General features: G+C 39.6%; 1 protein-coding gene across 2 annotated transcripts in view; it reads left to right on the top strand.

The window, feature by feature from the left end:
• The first annotated feature begins 6,698 nt into the window (after positions 1-6,698).
• The window catches only part of kcnab1a (potassium voltage-gated channel subfamily A regulatory beta subunit 1a), a 113,559-nt gene continuing 97,042 nt past the window's right edge, over positions 6,699-23,215 (top strand). The window contains exon 1 of one of the 2 annotated variants that reach the window (XM_028572093.1): positions 6,699-6,835. In XM_028572093.1, coding sequence (XP_028427894.1) covers positions 6,756-6,835 — 80 coding nt within the window. In that variant the 5' untranslated portion in view covers positions 6,699-6,755. Of the gene's footprint in view, positions 6,836-22,166; positions 22,243-23,215 lie in introns of those variants that run through there. The other variant, XM_028572101.1, reaches the window with a different exon arrangement.

Below are 23,215 nucleotides of genomic sequence, written 5' to 3'. Positions count from 1 at the left end.
ATATTTGAACAAGCTCTGTTTTAATTGTGGTAGCAGAATTAAAATGAAGTCAAGGTTTTACCTCAGACATCGTACTGCTGTACTACTAGTCTCAAATCCATTTCAAACACATTTGACAATTTGTAAACATACAGGTATTTAGGTTATGCTGTTTCTATCAAAATAAAAAAAATGTTACACTGTAAACTTAACTTTCAATTACCATAATACACATACTGATACATTGTATCACATAATGTCAATGTGATACAAATTACTGTAATAATAACTGTTAGCATAATACATTTCCGAACGACATAATAAATGTTATTTTCAGTCACTATAATACGTGTTTTTCTTGTTAAAGCAATATATTTCTTCATGCTCATTTTGGGACAGTACTATTTATTAGTATTTGTGAAAATCTAGTAAAAATACAATATATTGCTTTGTACTGCATAACTGTCAACTCCAAAATTGAGTTATTGTCTTCTCACATTTATTAAGCAAGATTGCAGAAAATGATCTTGTTTAGACTTACCTTTAGTTCTTTGTTATGGTAGAAATTTGTTGAGGTTCTTCTGGTTGAAAAGGACATGTTAAGGTACAGTGGACTGGGAGGACAACCCAGAAGAAGAAACATACAGGTACTGCATTTAAGGTTGCATGACCAGAGTGATCCAGCAGAGGGAGCTGTGGAAATAATAAACCTCTTGGTTGCTCTGCTGACTGTTGGCACCGCAACCCACAACCCCTGATCCTGAGTCAAAGTGAGTTGGATGGTGATAGACAGTACAGAAAAAAATACAATACTTGGTTCTATAAACCTTAATTTCTGAAATACTTTTCAGTTGGAGAGAAATTAATTATGCCAGAATACGTGTAATAGATGATTCAGTGTTGAAAAGATGACAAGATTAGAGGAAGCACATAAAACAAAAAAAAAAAAAAGTACTTTACTGAACACTAACAAGGCAGAGAGAATCATGATATTAATGTGTGTGGGTGTGTTGACTGTCTCACAAATCAAGAGCTTTGCTAACCTCACATTGCAAAAGACAATGTTGCTATATTTTGACCTGCAGATGGCTTTTTTCTACTAGTCTGTGTGTGTGTGTGTGTGTGTGTGTGTGTGTGTGTGTGTGTGTGTGTGTGTGTGTGTGTGTGTGTGTGTGTGTGTTGGGCTTACATTGTGTGTGCACGTGGCTTTCCAGTGTGAAGCTGTGAAGTCCAGCTAAAGCTGATGACAGAGCGGTGAAGGAATGTGTTTATAATTTATTGTCTGCTGACGAGTGTGGAAAGGAACAGTAGTGCTAAATCAAGATCAAATGTGTGCATGTGCATCACTGCATGTGTGTGTGTTTGTCTGTGTCTGTCTGTGTGTGTCTGTGTGTGTGTGTTCATGCTCACACTAATGTTAACTTGCAGTTGTTTTCCGTGAACATTTTATTGCTTTATAAAGTCAACAGTTTACCTTGTAACTTTCAAATGTTTTTCTTTGTTTCATATTGCAGATCCAAGTGCAACATAGTGACGCACGAAGAAAATGTAACTGAATCTGTTTTTAATTCTTGGAAAGCATCACACACATCTTACTCATTAGCACCTATTGGGATTTCCCTCCTACCCTGTTTAAGGAGCACTGTATTCTAAATTAGCTTGCTTTGCTTAGACCACTTTTGTGATTAATTTTGAGCAGTTCTCATCCAAATCATACGCCTGAAGGACTTTACGTCTTTCATTTCTCCTTTTAAGTCTCCATGTGATTGATCAAGAACTAAGTAAGTGTGACACAGTCCAAATGAGCCAACGAGCTAAAGTAATTTGCTTCTTTTCCAAATGCAGAAGTTAACTGTGTTTATGCATGTGCGTGGGTGGGTGCAGTGGTAGTCACTCAATATGATTTATAGAGCCAGTGACACTACTTTGAGGTGTCCTTGCTTAGTATATGTGTTTGCTTGTGCATGGTTGTGTTTGTTCTATGCATGTGTTTGCAAAAGTGTTAAAGCTTCATCTCCAGACAGAAATATAATGACTAAGTACAACATACACCAGCCGAGAGTGAGTCTTTGACATGTTTGATCAGTAATAAGATCAGTGACAAACTAGGGGGGAAAAAACGTGGTGTCTTAGGCCTGCAGAACAACGTCATGCTCCTTGGCATAGTTTTTTTTTGTTCACCTTTATTTATTCAGGGAAGTTTAACTGAGATCCAGGCTGAAATGGGAGGAGGGTCACGGCGATTCACACTGAAATGAGAGCTAAAGGCAATGAAGAGGAGTTTAACATTTAAATATTGACACCAAGAATGTGATAGTCTGGTAGAGATTATGGCTAAATCTGGTTGGTTTAACTAAAAGAGTACACACCCCTGATCAGCCAATAATGGGAAGCAGGAGGAGAGGGAGGTGAATGAGAATGAGTGAGTAATATAAGACAGTCGTCCTGACTGAACTGTGTCTGTATATTGCTGATATGTAGAACATATAAAGATATGTTCTGAGGCATTCAGGCTTTTGCCTCGTGGTGACCTTAAAGTTAAGAGTTTGTGTCTACCTTTTGTGTCAGAATTCTCACACATTCACACCTATTAACCTGTGTGCATTCTTACTTGCTAAACTACTAAATAAAGGTCTCATCACTAAATAACTAAATGGATGCTGTATACTTTAAAGCTGATTATCTTAAAATAAACCTAAAGGGAGATAGAACCTTGTCCATATAAACTCATGCAGCATCTATTTAAAATTACGCATAATGCTTGGTCGGGTTGGGTCAGTGGGTAGAGCAGACGCACATATACTGAGAGGCTTATGCCTCGACTCAGAGGTCCAGGGTTTGAGTCCGACCTGTGACAATTTCCTGCGTGTCTTCCCCCTCTCTCTCTCCCCTTTCTCACCTAGCTGTCCTATCAGTAAAGGCAGAAAAACCCAAAAGATAATCTTTAAAAACAAAAAGTATGCACAATGCAATCTAATACCACGGAAGTTAAACCCACCTCTACTGTATATATTATTACTGTATAAATTTAGTACTGCACAGTGCAACTGTACTACCAGTGATAGTTAGACTAATCAAACAGCATCTAACATTTTAGAGCAAGAGTTGGGTGTACCACACATGCCTTTGTGTGTGCGCGCCTGTGTATGTCTGTGTCTGTGTATCAGTTTGCGTCTCAGGGGTTCAGGATAAAGGACTTGAATGACGGATTTTGTCCATGCTAGGATTTCTCTCTTAGTGACGAGGACATTACAGAGAAGTCAGATTGGGTTCACTTTGTGTGATGACTATTCCCCAGGCAGTGAGCTTGATGGACAACAGGTCATCCAGAAGGAGTGCTGTGTGCAGCCATGTTAAACATGCCATATGTTGTTTTATCCAAAGGGACCTACAGTCAATATACTGCATATAACCTAGTAGGAATTTATCCCCTCATACTGGAAAGTGTTCAAGCTCTGAGGCATTCAACATCTTGGTAGACTGACATACTACTACTACTACTACTACTAGTACTACTAATAATAATAATACCACTTATTTTACCCAAATTGAATATGGGTGAAATCATGTATCTATCATCCCATGTGTAATTTCATATTAGATATTGGTGTATTTTTATGTAGTGCATTTTCTGAAAATTCAAATTAGTAAACATTTATAGTGATGATCTTATTTTGTTATCCATCCTTATCTTTCAAGGTACTTCATCACATTGATGCTAAAATCCTAAAGTCCTGCTTAATGGCAAAAGTGCACCATTACCTGCAATGGTATGGCAAAAATCTCTGTCAGGTAGGCTAATATATTTATAATATATTTGTAATATTTCAAGGTATTTATTTTATAGTATCGCCCAAGTGGTAGCTTTCTGTACGGTCTTAAAAGACACTGCACAACCCTGCAGCAAACAGCAGAACTCCAGCAAATGTCCAATACAAATTAGCTGTCGATTAGAGACACAGACAGAGGTCTGTCCTTCACCCCTTCGCACTGTACAGTCAGCACTGACCCCAACCTTTCCCCCCAGCCCCCCTCAGACATGTTCAGTAAGCTATCAAGGTCTCATTACCCAGCTGAATAATTCAGGGCTGACACTCCATCGCTGATCTATTCACTTGACCTTTGAGGACACTAACCTCTGGGTATCTGCTTAGACATCAGAGCACACAGGTTGACCACAAGGAGCCATTTAATGGACGAGTGCACGTACACTTTATGGTATTTCCCCACTGTGTGGAAGCCGATCATGGCTGCTATCAGAGTTTTAGCAAACGCTAGCAGCTCTGTCCTGTTTATAGGATTTGGGTAAGTTTACACTCCAGCAACCCCAGCCACCTCGTTAGATAGAGTTACGTTAGCTAAACCCATTGGTTAGTCCTCTTTCTAAAAGATGTGTAATGATGAAAAAACATGTTAGAAACATGGTGTTATGCTTCTAAAATACAAAGTATTTAAGCTATAAGCAGCTAAACAGGATTATGTTTTCCTTATCATATTTATAATACTGACACTGACTAGCTCCACAAGAACAATGCTTCTTTATTTCTTCTGTCTTCTATATGTATCATCTTCTGGTGATGACGCTAACTTTTTGCCCGGGACATGCAGCTTTAGCCTCAGTCTTTTAACACAATATCATGTATGTAGCCATTAAGTTACAAAATTCTCGCCCTTGAAGCGAGTCAGCTGGACAGCAGGAGATAGCGTTTTCACATCAGTAACTAAAGTGAATTTAAGACTTTACATGGATGTTCTTATCCAACAAATTTAGTGAGTGAATTTAATGAGCTTCAACAAATTATACCTTTGATATTTCTCTCATCTTTACAGTTAAACATTACAAATGTTTAAACAAACCTTTATTACTTACATTGACTCGATCGGCTCACATTAAATTCAAACAGTTGTTGAAACATTTTAATTTAAACTTAAAATGCAGTGCTCCCTGTTGCACCTCCAACAAAGCTTGACCCTATCCTTTGGTTTGGAGTAAGTCAGCACTTCACTTAGAAAGCTTTCATAATAAATGAACTCCACTTCACTCACTGCCTCTCTCCTCCCTTCGTTACCCACCCCCCTCCTTCCCTTATAACAGACTGACTTTGAACTTTGCTCTGTATTTGACTAAACTTGTGTTGAGTCAGGTGCCCCCCCTGCTCTCCTGTAGTACCTGACACGAATTTGCATCTCATCAGCATGCAATCCCTGTCCACCACACAAACGATGATTGAATGCTTGCGTGTCCTTCCATTCATCTTCAGTGTATTAAACATTCCCTTTGCGCAGTGCTGCTTTGCTGTTTATATGCGGCTGTATGCATCTGTGGTCAGAAAAACCAGAGGAAGAATTCAAAGTCTGCTTGAAAAGTTGAGAGGAAGAAATCCATAAAGGCTCTCTGGTGTTTGTGTTTATTTAAAATCTGAACTTCCAGCAGAATAAACACACAACACAGAGTGAAACACAACACCTCACACAAAACCTCTATATGTAAATTTACATGTACATTTGAGCTAGGTGCCAGTGCTGTGCAATGACTGTTTTTATGCTAGTACTTTTTACGCTTTTCTCCTAAATTAAAAATGTTATAGTCAGATATCAACTTTATTTTTTTGGCAAAGGTGGATGCCCAAAATACTACAAATATTTTACATATGTGTGTCTGTGCCCACATATTTTGCTGCCAAATTGTTTCTACGTTTTCACATTGTTATGCCTGGCAAAGGTGTAAATTTGTGTTTCTCTGCCTGGAGTCTTATGACATGAGGAATGGTGTTAAGACTCTGAGACTCTGAAATGGTAAAGGAGGAGTGTAAATATAGAGTTGCCACTAAAACCAACCCAGAAGATAAAAGGAAACAGTGTGCCAGTGTACATGTGGAGTGTGTTGATAATTGTTAATAGCTGTGCTTCCAAGTATTTCCACTGTGTTTATTGACTAAATCAACATTCAAATGCAGAGTATTTTTCATTTTATTTTTTCTTAACAACCTACACTTTGCATTGTTTGTCTGAGCTCACATGAATGCAGTTTGTGTGTGTATTCAAATCATTTCTTAACATTTTGGTGTACACTTATTATGTATGCAGGGTGTGTGTGTGTGTGTGTGTGTGTGTGTGTGTGTGTGTGTGTGTGTGTGTGTGTGTGAGATGGTGTGTAGGCATTGTCAACACCCATGCATGTTTGGCTCCCTCCTTTTAGGCCAGGCCAGGCGGTGACGAGACAAGGAAACCAGGATCTTGTTTCAGGCTGGATAAGGCTATAAGAGACCAGAGAGCACACTGCACAGACAGACGGAATGACAGAGAGTTACAGACAGACAAATAGACAGACACAGAATAAACAGAACAGAGAGTTTGAGAAGTGCAAAAGATGGCCAAAAAGTAGAGAGACAAGGGTATAACAGTCAGACAAAAAAAAAAAAAAAAAAAAAAAAAACTTTCCTTAGACCTGCATCACTCTCTGAAGCTGGAGTGATCACTCAAAAAGAAGTGCTTGCAAACACTTGGAAACCTGCAGCTCCTCCTCTTCACCTTGCTTTCTGAACTCTGCCCTTGAGGGGAGGGGGGCACCCTCTGGGGCCATGCTAGCCGCCCGGAGCAGCGGAGGGGGCATTGGTGGTGGACACCAGCCGCACCACGTGCACCGCAAACACTCAGTGGCCTCTCTCAGCGGGACAAAAGCCCACCGCAGCAACTCCCAGGATGCCGGGAAGCGTGGTTCCTCATCCGGGAAGCAGGGGGCCCAGCACAGACACAAGGTGGCGCTGATTAGAGAGATGGAGACCAACTGGTACCTGAAAATGGTTGGACTGGGCAGAGAGGACACAGTCTCACAAAAGACTGGCATGCCCTACAGGTCAGTTAAGCCCTGTGAGTGTGTGACTATGTGTGTGTTTGTTTGTGTGAGAGAGAGAGATTAAGAAGCGCTTATACTGCCACACCTGACACAGTGCAAACTGATAGAAGGCCTAATGTTTTGTACAGAGCTGCTTGTTGATGCACAAAATCACTTGACAGATTCACACACACACACACACACACACACACACACACACACACACACACACACACACACACACACACACACACACACACACACACACACACACACACACACACACACACACAGTAGTCAAGGGTTTTTGCTTATCTACACATCATTAACACTACGATCAGTAAAGTGGTGTGCATGCATGTGCCACATACAGTAAATGGTTTGGTGCATGTACGCTGTATTTTTGGGCTGGACCATCAGTGCTACAATATCTGTTGACACATGGTCCCCCTCCTGTCCTATCATTTCATGTGTGAGCGTTGTGTGTCACAGGAGTCACGCTGATATAAAGACACATAAAGACTTCTGGCTTAGAGTTGTGTCACCTGATCTGGCCGTAGTGCTAATAGCCAGCATCTGTCTTGCCGAATTAGACTGCGTTGACATCCTCTAACACCATGGTGACAAAACACATGGAGGCTAGAGGGAGTGTTTTGATTCTTGTTTGTGTGACTGACAGACAGAAAGCCCCAATGGTGTTGGTTTCCAGCCTGTGACGTGCACAAGTTTCCACTTTTGGAAGTTAGAATATAAGTGCAGCAAGTGGTGGTTGTTTTCCCGTCTCCTCCCTTTCTCTGTCTCCTCTCCTTTTTCTCACACATGGATATTTTCAGTATTGGGTTACCCCCTCCCCTTTCCTCACCATGTCTTCCCCCTCGTCGCTCTACTCTCCTTTCTTGTTACTAATCCGTTTGTGCCCCATTCCAATCATTCAAGCCTAAAGCTTCATATTTATGGGTCTGTAGTCCAGCCTTTCTCCTTTCCTCTTATCTCCTCTCCTCTCTTTTTCCCTCTGTCTTTATTCTCCAGCCTCCCTGCTGGTTTGGGCTCTGTTCTCGCTCTAATTTAGTAAAAACAAAGCACAGCTTAGACAACAGACTGAGGATGATTAAGAGCCAAGGGCGCAGTGTTGAGGTCTCCCAAATATGTATGGATCCATTTATTCTGTATGTAGAGCAACAAAGCAGAAACAAATCAAACTTGTTTGTACACTACTCAGAGAACATGAATTGGCTGATGGTTACAGAATCCCACTGTATGCACAGCTCAGCTGGGAACTGACAGAGGCAGCAAGATATTTTTTTCAGGAACTTCAATCTGTCACATGTGTTTCACTCAGCTTTGCTTCATGTTCAATTTCTGGCAGCTTATACTGTGTGATCTCTTTTTTGGCCGTGTTTATATCAGAGGTTACAGAACACACATTATATTGGACATTTAAGGGTTATCTATAAAAAAGATTGGCCGCTGTCTTTAAAAAAGATTGGCCGCTGACTTTATTATGTCACATGAATAAAATGTTTTTTTTAATAGTAACTCATTAGCCACTTACAAAATAGCTTAGCTGCTGCTGATATGTGTATCGTCATCATTGTTTTATAATATCGGTAGTACAACCAAACCTGTATGATTTACCTGCATTGAAGTACAGTAGAGTGTCAATATTCAGTGCTGATGTAGAAAGTGCAATATACTGTATATCCTCTATTATACAAACAATGTTGAAATTTTAAATATTTAACCATGATTGCAACCTTTTCATAACCTTTCACACATGGTTTTGGTTGCCATAGCATACCTTAACAATATTTAGCTTAACTTTGCTAAACCATCCATACATGGATTAATAGGAACAACCAATCAGTTAGCTGGCCAACCAACTAGCCAGCTAATCAACTGGCTGGTTGCCCCATAAGAAAATCCTTACACATTTAGCTACAATAGCTTACACAGTGGGCTAATTCCTGTTTTAACTTTAGTTTGGACTCAAAGACATGTGTTGATGATTTACAGTATGTTAAGTTTATTTGTTTTATATATATATATATATATATATATATATATATATATATATATATATCTCCACCTCTCAGTCACCTACAAAGAGTTACATGCACTTCAAATCAAATCAAATACTACGTCAGGTTGATATTTCAGATGTGGCTTCTAATGTTATTTAGATTAGATTAGATTAGATTAGATTCAACTTTATTGTCATTGTGCAGAGTACAAGTACAAAGACAACATTTAAAAGTTGGCTTGGCAACATGTTAGTGGCTGCACACTTCACATGCTCCTTATTTACAGGCTCATAAAGCTTATGATGACAGCCTCTCGTGGCTCAACTGACAGATTGACAGATGCGTGTGGAGTGTCCATGTGTGAGTGTGTTTAATACTGTAGGTATGTTTCCGCAGTGATGAGCTCAGTGGAAGGACCAATAAAAAGGACTTCACTGTGTGAATCACTATAAGATTAGCACGACCTTCACACACTTGCACATACATACTCATACACAGACAGGAACCACATTTCATAATTCATTCCCTCTGGAGAATCAACACTGCTCGTTAGTGTCTGATCATTGGGACTACGTTATTATGACAGGGAGTCAGTATTCTGCTTGATAGAACGACAATGATTGACTCTGACCTAGAAAAGACGTGAGCATGAAATGAAAGCCTCCAAAAGTCTCCTTCATCAGCCAACTTTTGCCACACACACACACACACACACACACACACACACACACACACACACACACACACACACTGTCTGCCAGCCTGTCTGTCGTGGATGCCAAACAGCATGCGATGGCTGGATATCCACTCTCTCATTTGAATCAGAACAATTGGTACAATTTTTAGCTCTCCAGTGATTTTGCATAAAAACTGGGGCAGAATATTATCACAGAAATCCCAGGCTTTTATAACTGAGCTAAAAATAACCTTTTCTCCCCCTCAAATATGCATGTTGTTTCCTCTTACAAATTAATCTACTGCTAATGTGTTTTTGATATAAGAAAATTATTTAAACAATTTCTCCTCATTACTGTCTTTATGCACCTGTTGACAATTTATAAATTAATTTGGCTTTAGTAGATTAAGGCAACTATATTAGATTTTCTGTAACTAGCAAAACACCAATCACCTTGTACATTTTTTTAGATGGTGTTTGTCATAGCTGTTTGTATGGTATCGTGTGCACACATAACCTATCTTGTGCTGTCTTGGATTACACTGTTTACAGTACAGTAAACTGGGGTTGGCAGTTTTAGGTAGTGTCCATTCCATAACCTTTCAGCAAATTGTAAATAAACTGGACTAAGAGATAACTTGTCCTCTGCACCACCGTCCTGGCTTTGTTTTCAGGCTTTAGAAAATCAAGCCTGTCTGCGACTAAACTTCATGACTACGGTTAGCAGAAGGCTTAACCATTAACAACATTTTATTTCCATCTCTCAATTAGTTTAGCCTTCTAACCGTAGCCAAAGACTCGCAGCTGTGGCTAAAGCTTACGGCTATGGTTAGCAGCAACTATTAGCAACATTTTCTCTCTATCTCTGAAACGCTTCGCTGATTTTGACACGTTTTATTCATAAACATGAACTTGAATTGGAGACTGCACTACTCAGTATGACACGATGTGCCCTGCTATGACATGAACTTCCACGATTACCTCCAAAGTCACTGTTCCATTATCTTTAATGTGACTATTATGCCACTGTTCATCACACCCCCAACCGGCCCCGTCAGGCACCGCCTATCAAGAGTCTGGGTCTGCCGAGGTTTCTTCCTAAAAGGGAGTTTTTCCTCGCCACTGTTGCAACAGCCACTGCTAATGCTTGCTCTTGAGGGAATTACTGTAATTGTTGGGGTTTTGGAATTGATAGAGTGTGGTCTAGACCTACTCTATCTGTAAAGTGTCTCGAGATAACTCTGTTATGATTTGATACTATAAATAAAATTGAATTGAATTGAATCACAGTATGTTTTCTCACAGGGCTTTTAAGGCCCACTAGTCTGCATAGAAAACATATAGCGGCATCAGGATCACAATCACTATTGTCCGGTAGGAGGAGCTTAGGACAGAGAGGGGAGAGCTGCAGAAGGAGGGCTATATTTTTTTTTTGCCTTTTCCAGAACACTGCATACCCCAGCTTTAAGTAAAATAATACTTTAATAGAGCAAAATGTGAAACCGACAAGTAAATTGTCAGTAAGTAACGCAATGGATCATCATCAGGCAGCAGCACAGTTGCAGTCTGATAGACAGACACACTTAAACCTTCATGCTGCAAATCAATTCTGAAAGTTGCCAACAAGCTATAATTCTTGTTTTTTCAACAACAAAAAGCAAGTAAGGAAACTTGATTGGATGAAATGTTAACCACAGCCAACAGTATCGCTGCCATTCTCTATAGTTATTGGATATATATTTCCTTACACCCTAGCACCAGAGACAAAGGTGTTGCAACATGATCCTGCATGGAGAACAAAAACACATGTTCCAGTAGAGCTTGATGGATGAAGTTTGGGGCTGCTGCCAAGATTGGTGGTTTGATTGACACACAACAGCGACCCTTGCACAGAGCATGATCATAGTATCCTCACTCTTTCTGATGTAGCCAAACCGCGAAATGCAGTGGAATAGTGTTTTATCTCACTGGCTCATCTTTCAAAACCTTTTAGAAGAATAAAAGATCAATAAGATAAAAAAGTGGAGCCTAGGGACACCTGAAATGTTTATTATGCATTGATGCACTTGGTGTATTTTTTTCATACACTGTATTTTGTGCAGTCAATGTAATACAATGTTATCATCCTCACTTTGCTATAGAGTCAGATGGCATAGAAAGAGCTTTCCCATTCAAGTAAAAAACACAGAAATATTGTTTTCTACACTGCAGATTGCTAGTAAGAGTGCACACTGTAGACACAAACTTCAGTCATTTAATCTTTTTATTTTAAATGAATCCACAAATAATGATGTGCAGTGTTGTGCTATGTGCTGCTCTACTTGTTCTGTTTCTATCATGCTGTGCACCACTGGATAATTATCAGACATATGCAATTATTGTAAAGGGATTCACTCACTGGAAGGAGTGCATGTGGGGGTGGTGGGGGCAAAATGAAAGAGACTGAAAAAGATTGCTAATTAGTCTCAGGGAGCATGAAGTTGATGGAAACAGTTTAGAATGAAAAATAGGTAAGGGGAGAGGAAGTGAGAAAAGTGTAAAATTTAGACAGGAATAAAAAGCAGATGCACTTTTGTTTCTCATAATACAGGATTCCCATACTCACTGCCATAACCCCCAACTGGACCCCATTACTGACCTCTCCCTGCTCTATCCCTCAGTGACTCACCTGCCGACACACGGAGCAGCTGAAACGTGACACAACTGTAAAATAAATAGTGAATTGTTATTGCAAAAACAGCAGTTCTTTGTTCTCTATTGTTGTTCTTTACTTTATATGCATTAAATGTGTGTGCATACCAGTATGTAGGCTCCATGTGTATGGATGTGTATGCTTCTAGTGACTATAAATACGCTGTAAACACACTGGCGTTGCATAAGCTCAGCTGACATTCCTGCTGCCAGGCAGGATCAGTTTTTCCACCCATCCTCCCGGACAGTGGACACAGCTGACCCTCTGCCTCAGCCTCTCTCCCTAATTCTGTATTGTGTGTTTGTACATGTATCCAGTCGTCTTTGCATTGATACAATCAGTTTCTGCCACAGGTTCATCTTTTTTTCAGGTTTATTATGGGGGTCTGGTATTGGTCAGCTCTGGAATATTTTACCCCTTACTGTAAATATTTTCCCTTGCGGGATCAATAAAAGTATTTTTTTATTCAAGTTTAAAAAATTAAAATTGTGGTTGTTTTAAATATTTGGTGGTTGCAAGCCATTTATTTGTACATTTTCTTTTGTCATATGGTTATTACAAAGTTTTAAGAAATGCATCTTAAAGAAGGAAACATTATTCCAGGATTAACAAAAACTGGAAACAAAAACCAGAACCAGGTTTATACACAGTCAAGTTTGGACCCCAAAGTTTAAGAAAGAAAGGACAGCCAAGCAGTTACGTGATACCTGCAGGAGAGTAGAAAGTAACTTGATCCTGACAAACAAGAGTTAAAAAGAGGATGGATTTATATTACGATAAAGAGCTTCAACAGCACATTCACAACTAGTTTCATGTGTCATTACATCCTTGGTTTGTTTGTGTGTGCATGTGCATGTTGGACCCATCCATGTTTGGGTTGTTTGGCCAAGTAGCAATTTCCAAAATGATTTGTTGAATACCAAGGATGAATGTGTGTGTGTGTGTGTGTGTGTGTGTGTGTGTGTGTTTGTAGAAAGAGTGACAGTGTGTGTCTAAACTCAAATTTCCTGATATGGGAGAATGGCATTCCTCATGATTCCCACAATCCACTGAAGGACCAGACGTGATGTCACTCCCAAGAGGAGGCCAGAGGTGAGATAATGTGTGTGTGTGTGTGTGTGTGTGTGTGTGTGTGTGTGTGTGTGTGTGTGTGTGTGTGTGTGTGTGTGTGTGTGTGTGTGTGTGTGTGTGTGTGTGTGTGTGTGTGTGTGTGTGGTGAAAGAGTGATAAATCAGGCCAGAAGAAAGAGGCTTCCCCATTTCATTTTGTGGTTCATTTAATTACAAAAGCACTGCCCAGACTGTTAGCAATTGTGCATAACTCGTCTCGTGTGAGAGTGTGTGTGTGTGTGTGTGTGTTTATTTTAGTTTGTTATGGGTGAAGCTCCAGTTTGTTTAAAGAGAGACAGAGAAAGGAAGGGCAGGGTAAATAAATGACAGACAAAAATGGATAAAACTGTTAAAAGTAAATATTAAGGGATTATTAAAGGTTGAGGATAGAAAAGTGAGTAAAACATGCACACGTGTGATAACAAGAGATAGGTGGAATCAAAGGAAATAGCGGGAATGCTGTAAGAGAGACGAGAGGAAATCAGGAGTAAGTGAAGGGCTTGTGACAGGGAATACTGAGAGACAAAGGAGGAATGATGGGCAAAGTGAGAGAGGATAAGAGGGAGTTGGAGAGAAAAAGGGTAAAAGGAGAGAGAGAGAGAGAGAGAGAGAAAGAAGGAGAGGGAGGGCGGGAAATAATGTCCCAGATTCCCATGCCATTTAATAGTGAGCAAAACCAAACTGAGCTTATAATGTAGACTGGCAGAGCAGGGGGCAAAGTGACAGCATGAGTGTGTGTGTTGTGTGATAGAGAGAGCAGAGGAGAGAGAGCGGGATATCTGCATGTGTGTATGTGTACAGAGAACATATGTGGCACAGCCCATGGAGGAGCACATGTAAAGAAAAAGCCTGTTTCCCTGTGTGTGGATGTGCAGCCTGCAGACAGTTTGGACTCAAGTTTAATTATGGACCCTTGAATACTGTTTTTCTCTTTTCAAATGATGTTTTTCCAAGTTGGATTTTCCTGCATTTCTTCTTCTTTTTTCCTTTTTAAATAAGAGGAAAATACTTAATATGGAGCTTCATCCAGAGGAATACTTTCCTTTCCTTTGAGCGTTAATCACACACTCATACAGTAGAGTCCTCTGCTCCATGTAGCACTGTGTGGGCGAGGCGGCCTACCTGGATTACTCTGAGTGTACATGTTTTTGGGACAGACTCACAGAAGACGGGAGCGATTCAAAGAGAGGATAAAGTGAAGAAGAAAGACGGAAGATGTACTTGTACAAAACAACATGCCCAGACATCCCCAACCCGAAGCAGAAGGGGTCCAGAGGTCAGGGCGTGGTCCAGGCCCAAGGCCCGGGTCAGGGGAGGCTCGTCAGGCAGACGTCCACAGGGATGGGGCCGCGACCCTACGCTTCTCTGATGTTGTGGACACCAAACAAATCCAACAGTATGGTGCAGCTCAAACAGCTGGAGGAGTTTCTCAACTTCCACTCGTTGTCGCTGCATGACACGGTCAAGAGCCAGACAGGCATGCTCTACAGGTAACCTCACTTGCCTGTGTGTGTGTGTGTGTGTGTGTGTGTGTGTGTGTTTGTGTGTGGTTGTAGGACTTTCCTGGAGACTTTTAGCAATAGTCCTTAGGACTCACAAGACTCACATCCACAGGGTAATTTGCTGCCATGGCAACCCCAGCAGCATCGCTGCTAAAAGGGATGGATGTTGACTCTGCCCACTGCTGACTTGAGAGACACTGAGTTGTTTACAATTTTTAGTGTGTATTAACTTTAGATTCCTCTGCCTCGTTGATATACCTATTATTTTATCACAAGTCCTCCAAACCATATGACGATATAGGTTGTTTCTTCCTAACTTCTAAAACAACCCATAACAACAATCACCCTTTCATAAATCAACACCCCTCACGGTTGCAGGAAATTCCACCCACATGAGTGTTTTCCGTCCTCATCATGGATGTATTATAAAAACTGGATACAGCGTTCAAGGCGGAGCCCTGTTCAATTCTATGAGAGTTGCTCAGTGGCACATAAAGCATGAATCGGCACTTCCGGTTTAGAGCTAAATTGAATGGGGTTTAAATTATTTAATCATGTGTCTATTCTAAACTTTCCTAAAGTTATCGGACCGATAGTGATAGTGGAAGGAGTCATTTCGCAGGGGGTTGTGATGGTAAAAAAATGGTATCCACTGATTTACAGATGTCTCTTTCGCCATGTAAGTCTATGGAAACATTATTTTTGGGCCAGAAGGAATCACGTGATGGGCCGGGAGTTGCAATTACACTGTTTGGCCATTATGTTAAATTTGCTTCAAAACCCGGCACACTTACTGGGGGCCTGTTCCTCATATCTAAACCACAGAACGTAATGGTCCTGGTTTTAAACACGTTGTTAAAGTTGTGAAACGGTAGAAGTTTGGTTTGGTTTGGGCTCCAAAACTACTTGGACATTTGTTATGTTATTCATTTCCGGTTGTGCACATGACACAGTGACAGAATTTCATTTGTTCCAAAAAGTTAAAAAACAACAACTCCTTGGCGCTTTTATACTTCGTCACCTTACTTCTTGCTTTGATCCCATCATAATTACTATGTCCGCTAGAGGGCGCCGCCACTAGAAATGTTAATATGAGTTGTAAGTGCTGCTTGAACAGTGTAGGAAAGTCTCTTTTATCACCTTTAGTTCCAGAATCGACTTTTGATAAATCGAATCAAAATGTTATGTGTGATGGATTCTGGATAGTTGGATGGTGCCTGGTTGTGGGGCTTGTGGTTATTTGGCAACGTTTGTTTAAAAATGCCTTGTTTGTATGATGTTATGTATGTTTCCTGGATGTTGTGTTCACATTATTCTTGTTCCATGGACCTTTTTCACAGCAGACATGTTAACTTGTCATAGTAGGAAAAGCACAGCTGAAACTGATAGCCTTAATGACGGCTCAATTTCATCAAGTGTCCCAGTAAGCTGTTTCAGTGAGTCAGCATGCACAATACCAGGGCCTCTCCTAAGTGGAATGCAGCCATCATTAATGGTTTTGAGTACACCTGTGCTTTTCCTACTATGACATTTCAACATGTTTGCTATTAAAAAGGTCTATTGGAGATAAAAAAAAGAAAAGTTTGTACACCAGTAACTGGAATGAAACACACAATGGAGATCTGAGGTGTGGAAAAAGCTTTAAAAAAGTTGATCTAATAAACCAGCATGTTTACCAAGTGAGCCCACATACTGCATCTTTGTTTCCAACAGTTATAAGGTCAGCCATGTTATACAATGCAATGTCCACTGCATCATGGGGACTATTGATCTCAATGTGAAACCCAGTTGACTGATCACTAAGGCCACGTTAGTGTGTTGTATGAGTACTTGATAGAATACAGTAACCTCGATTTGACTCATTACTCTATTACTGTTGACAAATTCATTCTTGAAATAAACAAAAAGAGAGGAAAATGGGATTTTCCTATGAGTGCACTCATTTTGTAACGTGGCACATTTTCCATGTTCTTTCACAAGCTGTATTGACCCATATTTAATGCAGTGCACACATTCACACACAAATAAATCCAGTGACATGACAAATAAACAAACAAACCATATGAAGCCCAAAACATTAACTTAATGCATTTTCTTAGTTTGATTATAGTGTTTAAAAGTGAAAAACCCAATAATTGCAGTATTCATCATTATCTTGGACAGTTTATAATTGACATGTACGCACATTTGTATTGTGGATATACTATGCTAATGTGTGAAGTAACTCATGGCAATGTTCATTTTTGCTACACAGTCCTTTTAGCTGCACAACCAAAGCATTTTTAACTGGACATGTGTTTCAAAGCAAGTAATGTGACATTAATACCAGGGTCATGTATAATCAGAATGTATACATGTACAGAACCGAATAAAAAACTTGGTTTAAATCATCCTCCAAATAGCTCATGTACTGCAAGTTGTTAAATAGTTTTTGTTTTGAAGATGATCTACTTCATGGGCACTGGTAGAGACCCACTATGCTCATGTGTTTGTTGTTATTCCCTCTATTGTTATCTGTGACAAAGCCCCATGTTGGTGAGTGGTTTGAGTGAGTGTGATCAGGGCGTTGTGTAGATCACTGCTCAGCCCTCAGGCTAGAAAGCAACATGTAGCTGCTCTGTCTTCGTTGTGTTATTGTTCTTGTTCATCTTGAATAAACCATGTAATTCTCCGATAAAGTTTCTATTGTTGGTTGTAGCTTGTGATTAACCTTTCAACTTTATTTATCCATGAAAGTTGCCTGAACATGAATGTCTTCTATGGATACCCCCTGCTTCAAACCCACACATTTGGTGCTGTCCTCTATAAGCATTATTAAACATCTAACAGCACCACATGAATAATATCATAAATACAAACTCCAGATTGATAAAATGAATGAATAAATACACCTGTAAAAGTGATTTCATTTTTTATTTCAGCATAAGTAATGCCAATCACACAATATCCAAATAAGGCTCCACAGTGTTGATTAGAAATGAGGTGTCTGTGTGTGTTTTATATTTGGAGAGACTGCTGGCTTAACATTTCCATGAACTGTATTTTGGTCATTTGAACAGCCTGTTCATTCCCCCAGGCACTCTCATCACTGATTCTGTGGCTATATTCTGCAAACATATTTGACTATATTACAATCAGTGTAATTATAACATGACCTAAACTTGTGTTGGTACAGAGGAAATGACAGCATGGAGTGTGACTTTTCCATCACCCCTCTGTGTCCACCAATGGAGAGAGAGAAAGGGGGAGTTGGGGATACAGGCCATATGAGCCATGTGCTGTTAGCATTTCACCTTGGGACCTTGGTATATACAGTATGTGTACATGGGCCTGTGTGTTTTGGTGTGTGTGTTTGAGTTTTTGTGTTCATTGCCATGGTAACCTAATAAAACAGCTGGCTGCCCGATTCCTTTTCCAGGTCACTGTGTATCGGTGGTCAAGACCTGTGCTGGGCACTTCTTCCACACAGAAATGTAAATCCTTTAACTATAAAACAACTAAATCCAGCCATGAATTTACCCAAACAAAAACCTTCACCTACAACATATTAAAATGAAATGCTTTTATTAACATATTAACACCCCAGAGGAAGAGATGCAAATCGGTGAAGTGCCCTCAGTGCCCTTCCAACAAATTTTCCTTCTGGCTCTGTAGAGAGAGGTGAGTCGTGACATGCCAAAGTCTGAGGAATAATTTCCTGACTCAACCTATTTGGCTAATGACCCCTTAAAATAAAGAAATGTCTACTTATGGTGCACCTTCATAGGTTTCTGTGACAGCTCCACCAGATGTCCTCACTTTTTCTTACTGTTTTGATTCAATTTAGTACTTTGCAAAGACAGACGTGTAGGAGCGCATGCACATCACACACACTCATGGTTTACATTTTTTCAAATGTTTGCATTTGATTCATTCAAAATTATACAAATAGCACAGATGGAAAGAGAAAGAAGAGACAAACATACAAGCTTATATGAGCCTCAGCTTCACAGAGTGCCCTCACATGCCCTCCAGTTTGTTATTCATGAGTGTGTGTGTGTGTGTGTGTGTCTGTGTCTGTGTTTGGGGTGTAGGTGTGTATTTTCAGTTGTGAAGGAGCATCTGTGTGTGTCTTTGTGTGTCTGTTTCTTCTGTGTGCTTGACTACTTCATCGTTAATGTGCATCTTCACCATGTACTGTAGGCTATAATGACGTCTTACTGTGTTCAATTCAGAACATATGCATTCAACATTTCCTCGGGGGAAATGTGGCAAACATTAACGCTAATTATCCAATCAGGGTCAGATACTGTCACTATGTGACACTATGTTAGTGAACTGTGATAAGAAAGCAGAGATCAGCAACTTTGTTCCAGAAACACTGGATTTAAAAAAGATCTTTAGAAACTGACTTTGACAGCCAGCCAGTGCACCTGTCGGTCAATGCTTCCACCATCTGCCATTTTTGAATCACTTCAATGTGAGGAAGTATTCTACTTGCCTTGGTTGAAACACTCTAATATTGCCAGAAATGAACTCACAGTTTGTAGGAAATTAATTAGGATAAGTTACATCATTTTATTTCACAGTTTATTTTTTGTTATCAAGTTTTTATTGTTATTATTTGTAAAATGTTGCATTATGCCATTGTGATGCAGCAATACTTGGTCTGGTTCAGTTTCTGCGCTTTTTGTGAGCTTTTGTGATGCTTTGGTGAAATAATTGAGGTTTTTGGCATTTCATTTAAGCAGGTAGCTGCTTAAGTTCACACAAGCAGTTTCCATGTTTTCATTTGGGTAACTAAATGAATATTAAGCTGAAAAATAACTATTGTGTTCAAACAGCCTTTCCTGTAAAAAAACATATTATTAAAAAAGAATAAATCTAGTACATCCCCTTTTAACCTAAATGGCAAATGCACTCTGCTGATTTTTGATCACACAGACCGAATTATCATCATCAATTCAATCAGCCTAGCGGGAAAATAGATTAATCAAAAGCCCATGATATTATTGGATACAGAGCAGGGAATGCTGGGTAAAGGAGTGACACTGAAGGGGCATTTAAACCTCCAGGGGGCAGAAGATCACATTATGAAGCATATGCCATGTGCTGAGCATACTAGTGTGTGTGTGTGTGTGTGTGTGTGTGTGTGTGTGTGTGTGTGTGTGTGTGTGTGTGTGTGTGTGTGTGTGTGAGTGCAGACAGTCTGGATGTTTCACAGACCATCTGATTAAATAAGCTCTGCCCGCTGATAGAGCATGGTGTGAAGGTGACAGAGTTACAGTGTCCCCACAGTTGTTTCTCTACTCATCTGTCACTCACTTTTTCTTCTTGCCTCTGTTCTTTGCTATCTTCTTATATTTCAGTTTTTACATCATTCAATCCTTAAAAAAAGTGTGTGTGTGTGTGTATATATATATATATATATATATATATATATATATATACATACATATATATAAATAAAATGGGTGAGGATGCATTGTAAAATTATTCCTCTATAGTTTCACAGGTTTTAACTATTATCGAGGAATGCTATGAGGGAGTACCACCAAACATTCTCTGACACCCTTTGGAGCCCTTTTGCCAACATGCATATGATTGTTATTTGCTCTAGTGGTACATTTTATTTTGCATTCACACTGTAATTCAAATGAAATGATAAATATTAATGGTGTTACACCACGTTGTTCAGGTGTTACAGTTGTTTGCTATACTCACCATCTGATTTAAGTAATGAGTAGTAAAAAGTTAGTAAAACTTGGCTCTGTGGGACTGTTTCCGAGCTCCACATTACTATGAAGCAGGAAGAGAAAATCAGAACAAATATAACAGTGCTTTGTTTGAACCCCAATTAAGAGAAAGCAACAGTGAATGTTTACTGACTATAGCCAATCACAAGTCGGTCCTCTCTGGACTAGAGCCCATGTGTCCAAGGTGTTTAGACTCTGGTGTCTGCCTATGTAAGGAGAAGCTGTCCAGGCATGCAACTTTATTTATTAACAGACAGAAACAAGAGTGAAGTATTGGAGATGGAGCGGTAAAGAGAAATGAAAAAAAGCTAAAATACAAATAGAAGAGGACTATTAAAAATGAAAAGAAGAAATCAGATAATATTATATTTGTAATACTACCTAAAGGAAGCAAGTGGTGTTCATGCTCAAGTACAGGAAGATGGGACTGAGGAGGTTACCATTCGTCCATATGTAAAGGTGATTGACAGCTGTTCTATGCCCTGAAATCTCCGCCACAACACCATGGTTCTGATTTAAAAATGATTGATATATCTGTGTGTGTAAATCTCTCTATATATAAGTGTGTGTGTGTGTGTGTGTGTAGTCAGTCTGTGTATTTAAGCAGAGCCTAATGAAGCTGTAACCAATCGACACTTGAGAAACAGTGAGTGAAATTGTGTGCTCAACCAGTGATTCACTCACACACACACACACACACACACACACACACACACACAGGCATATAAATGCGTCAATTGCTCATCCTTTATTCATCTTGGAAAACAAGTGAATATTTAACATAGGAGCTGGTATCCTCACTAAATACTTAATTGGTCAGACGGTCACAGAAGTGTATGTGTGTTGTGTATGTGGAGCCATGCATCCAATAGTATACATACTAAAAATTACAGTATCTTTTCGTCGTTATATGACATCTATTTGGTTGGAAATTCCTTACACTGCACTTTCAATTGGCAAATCAAGTGTGTGTGTGTGTGTGTGTGTGTGTGTGTGTTTGATTTATTACATAGCTTCAACCAGATTCAGGCAAATTCAAACTAGACTGTGTTGTTTGGACAGAGAGAAAGAGAGCACATTTTCTAATTATTTTACAGCATGTTCAATTAAGTTACACACTGTTAAAGCAACACACTCCAAAGGATTGTAAAGAGTTCCTTTGCTTTCAACAATTTCCTGTATCTCGTGGTCACATATCCGGCATCTCCTCCAGTTTTCATTGAGTTTCTTCAAATCGGTGAAACAGCAACCATCTGGATCCTAACGGCTGACACATGTTGTCCGGGTGGTGAAAAATAATATTGCAGCCCGGACGGCACGAGACGTCAACGTGTGCATACAGGTGAAGCCAGGTGAACTTCACATCCTCCAATTAGCATTAAAGAACACAAGCATATTAACTCGTCACTGTACACTGTCAGGCGGTGCAGGACACGACTCAAATAACAGAAAGTTAGTAACGTTATTCAAGTTAAACAACCAGGGAAAGAGTTAGCTAGTTTTCTAATATTGGTATCATCAGCTAGGCTACTTTAGTTTTGTAAGGCTTGCTAGCTAGTAGCATTGAAGCATGGAGAGTCCTGAGACAACAAAAAAAATCGTCCCAGTAGCAACTGCAGTGGAGAATTATACGACATGGACAGACTACTTTGGCTCCACAAAGACGAGGAGAATGGCGTCTTCTTCAAATAGCGTGAGTCAGATCCTCTATTATCATCTCTCTGTCTTATTGACTCACCGTGTTCTATCTGTGTCTCTCTCTTTGCTTGCTCTATGGCTTTATCACTGGTTAAATGTTGCTGTGTAGTACAAGTTGCTGATGTAATTTAGGATGTTTTGGTTAAATGTAAGCGACTCTACTGTAGGCCTACCTGGTTATTGTGAGGTGTAGACAGACCCTGATGGGGGTTTTAATAAGTTTAGATTGTCCCCAGTTTGCATTTAAAGTAGTCAAGTCACTTATTCAAATAAGTGAAATTTGTGATTGCTACTAACTGTACTTACTGTCTGTGTATAGCCTAAGCTGTGCAATCCGGTATGATATTGCCCAAATGACATATACTGTACTAATCAGTAAAAGCAATTAGCCTGCCTTCATTAATATGTGGCACGCAGTTCAACAACACCACAAACTACAACCTCCAAAATGATCCTACAGTTGAATCAACACCTCGAGAGAACAGTTTCAACAAAAACTGAACATTATAACCTTCATGAAGGGACGATTTATTGCAGGACTGTATCAGACTGCTTTAGTTTTAGCTAGTTATACCTAATAAACTTCCATGAACTGAGTTTTATATCACATGACCAATGTTTTGAAATTTAAGATGAATCCAATATTAATTACTTAATACTTAAATATAATAAATCATTACAGATGTGGCAACATTGTTAAAGGTTTAATTATATTTTACCTTGTTGAGCTTGAATTTAGAGTCTAAAATAAATTCTGACACTATAATATAATTTAGTCCTGCAAATTACTGAAACTGAGTTAAATATTGATTAAAGTAGTATTCGAGATCAATATGCTCATTTGAGAGCAGGAGGAGAAGGAATTGTCTGCTCAGACAGAAATGCTTTAAGGTAATTAATGTTTAATCATTCTTACTGATCGATCATCTTATGCACCGCCTGTTCTCTTACACATAATGTCTATTATG

This window comes from Perca flavescens, chromosome 3 (assembly GCF_004354835.1).
Source record: "Perca flavescens isolate YP-PL-M2 chromosome 3, PFLA_1.0, whole genome shotgun sequence".
In the NCBI taxonomy this organism is placed as follows: Eukaryota; Metazoa; Chordata; class Actinopteri; order Perciformes; family Percidae; genus Perca; species Perca flavescens.
This window is presented reverse-complemented; position numbering and strand designations above follow the sequence as displayed.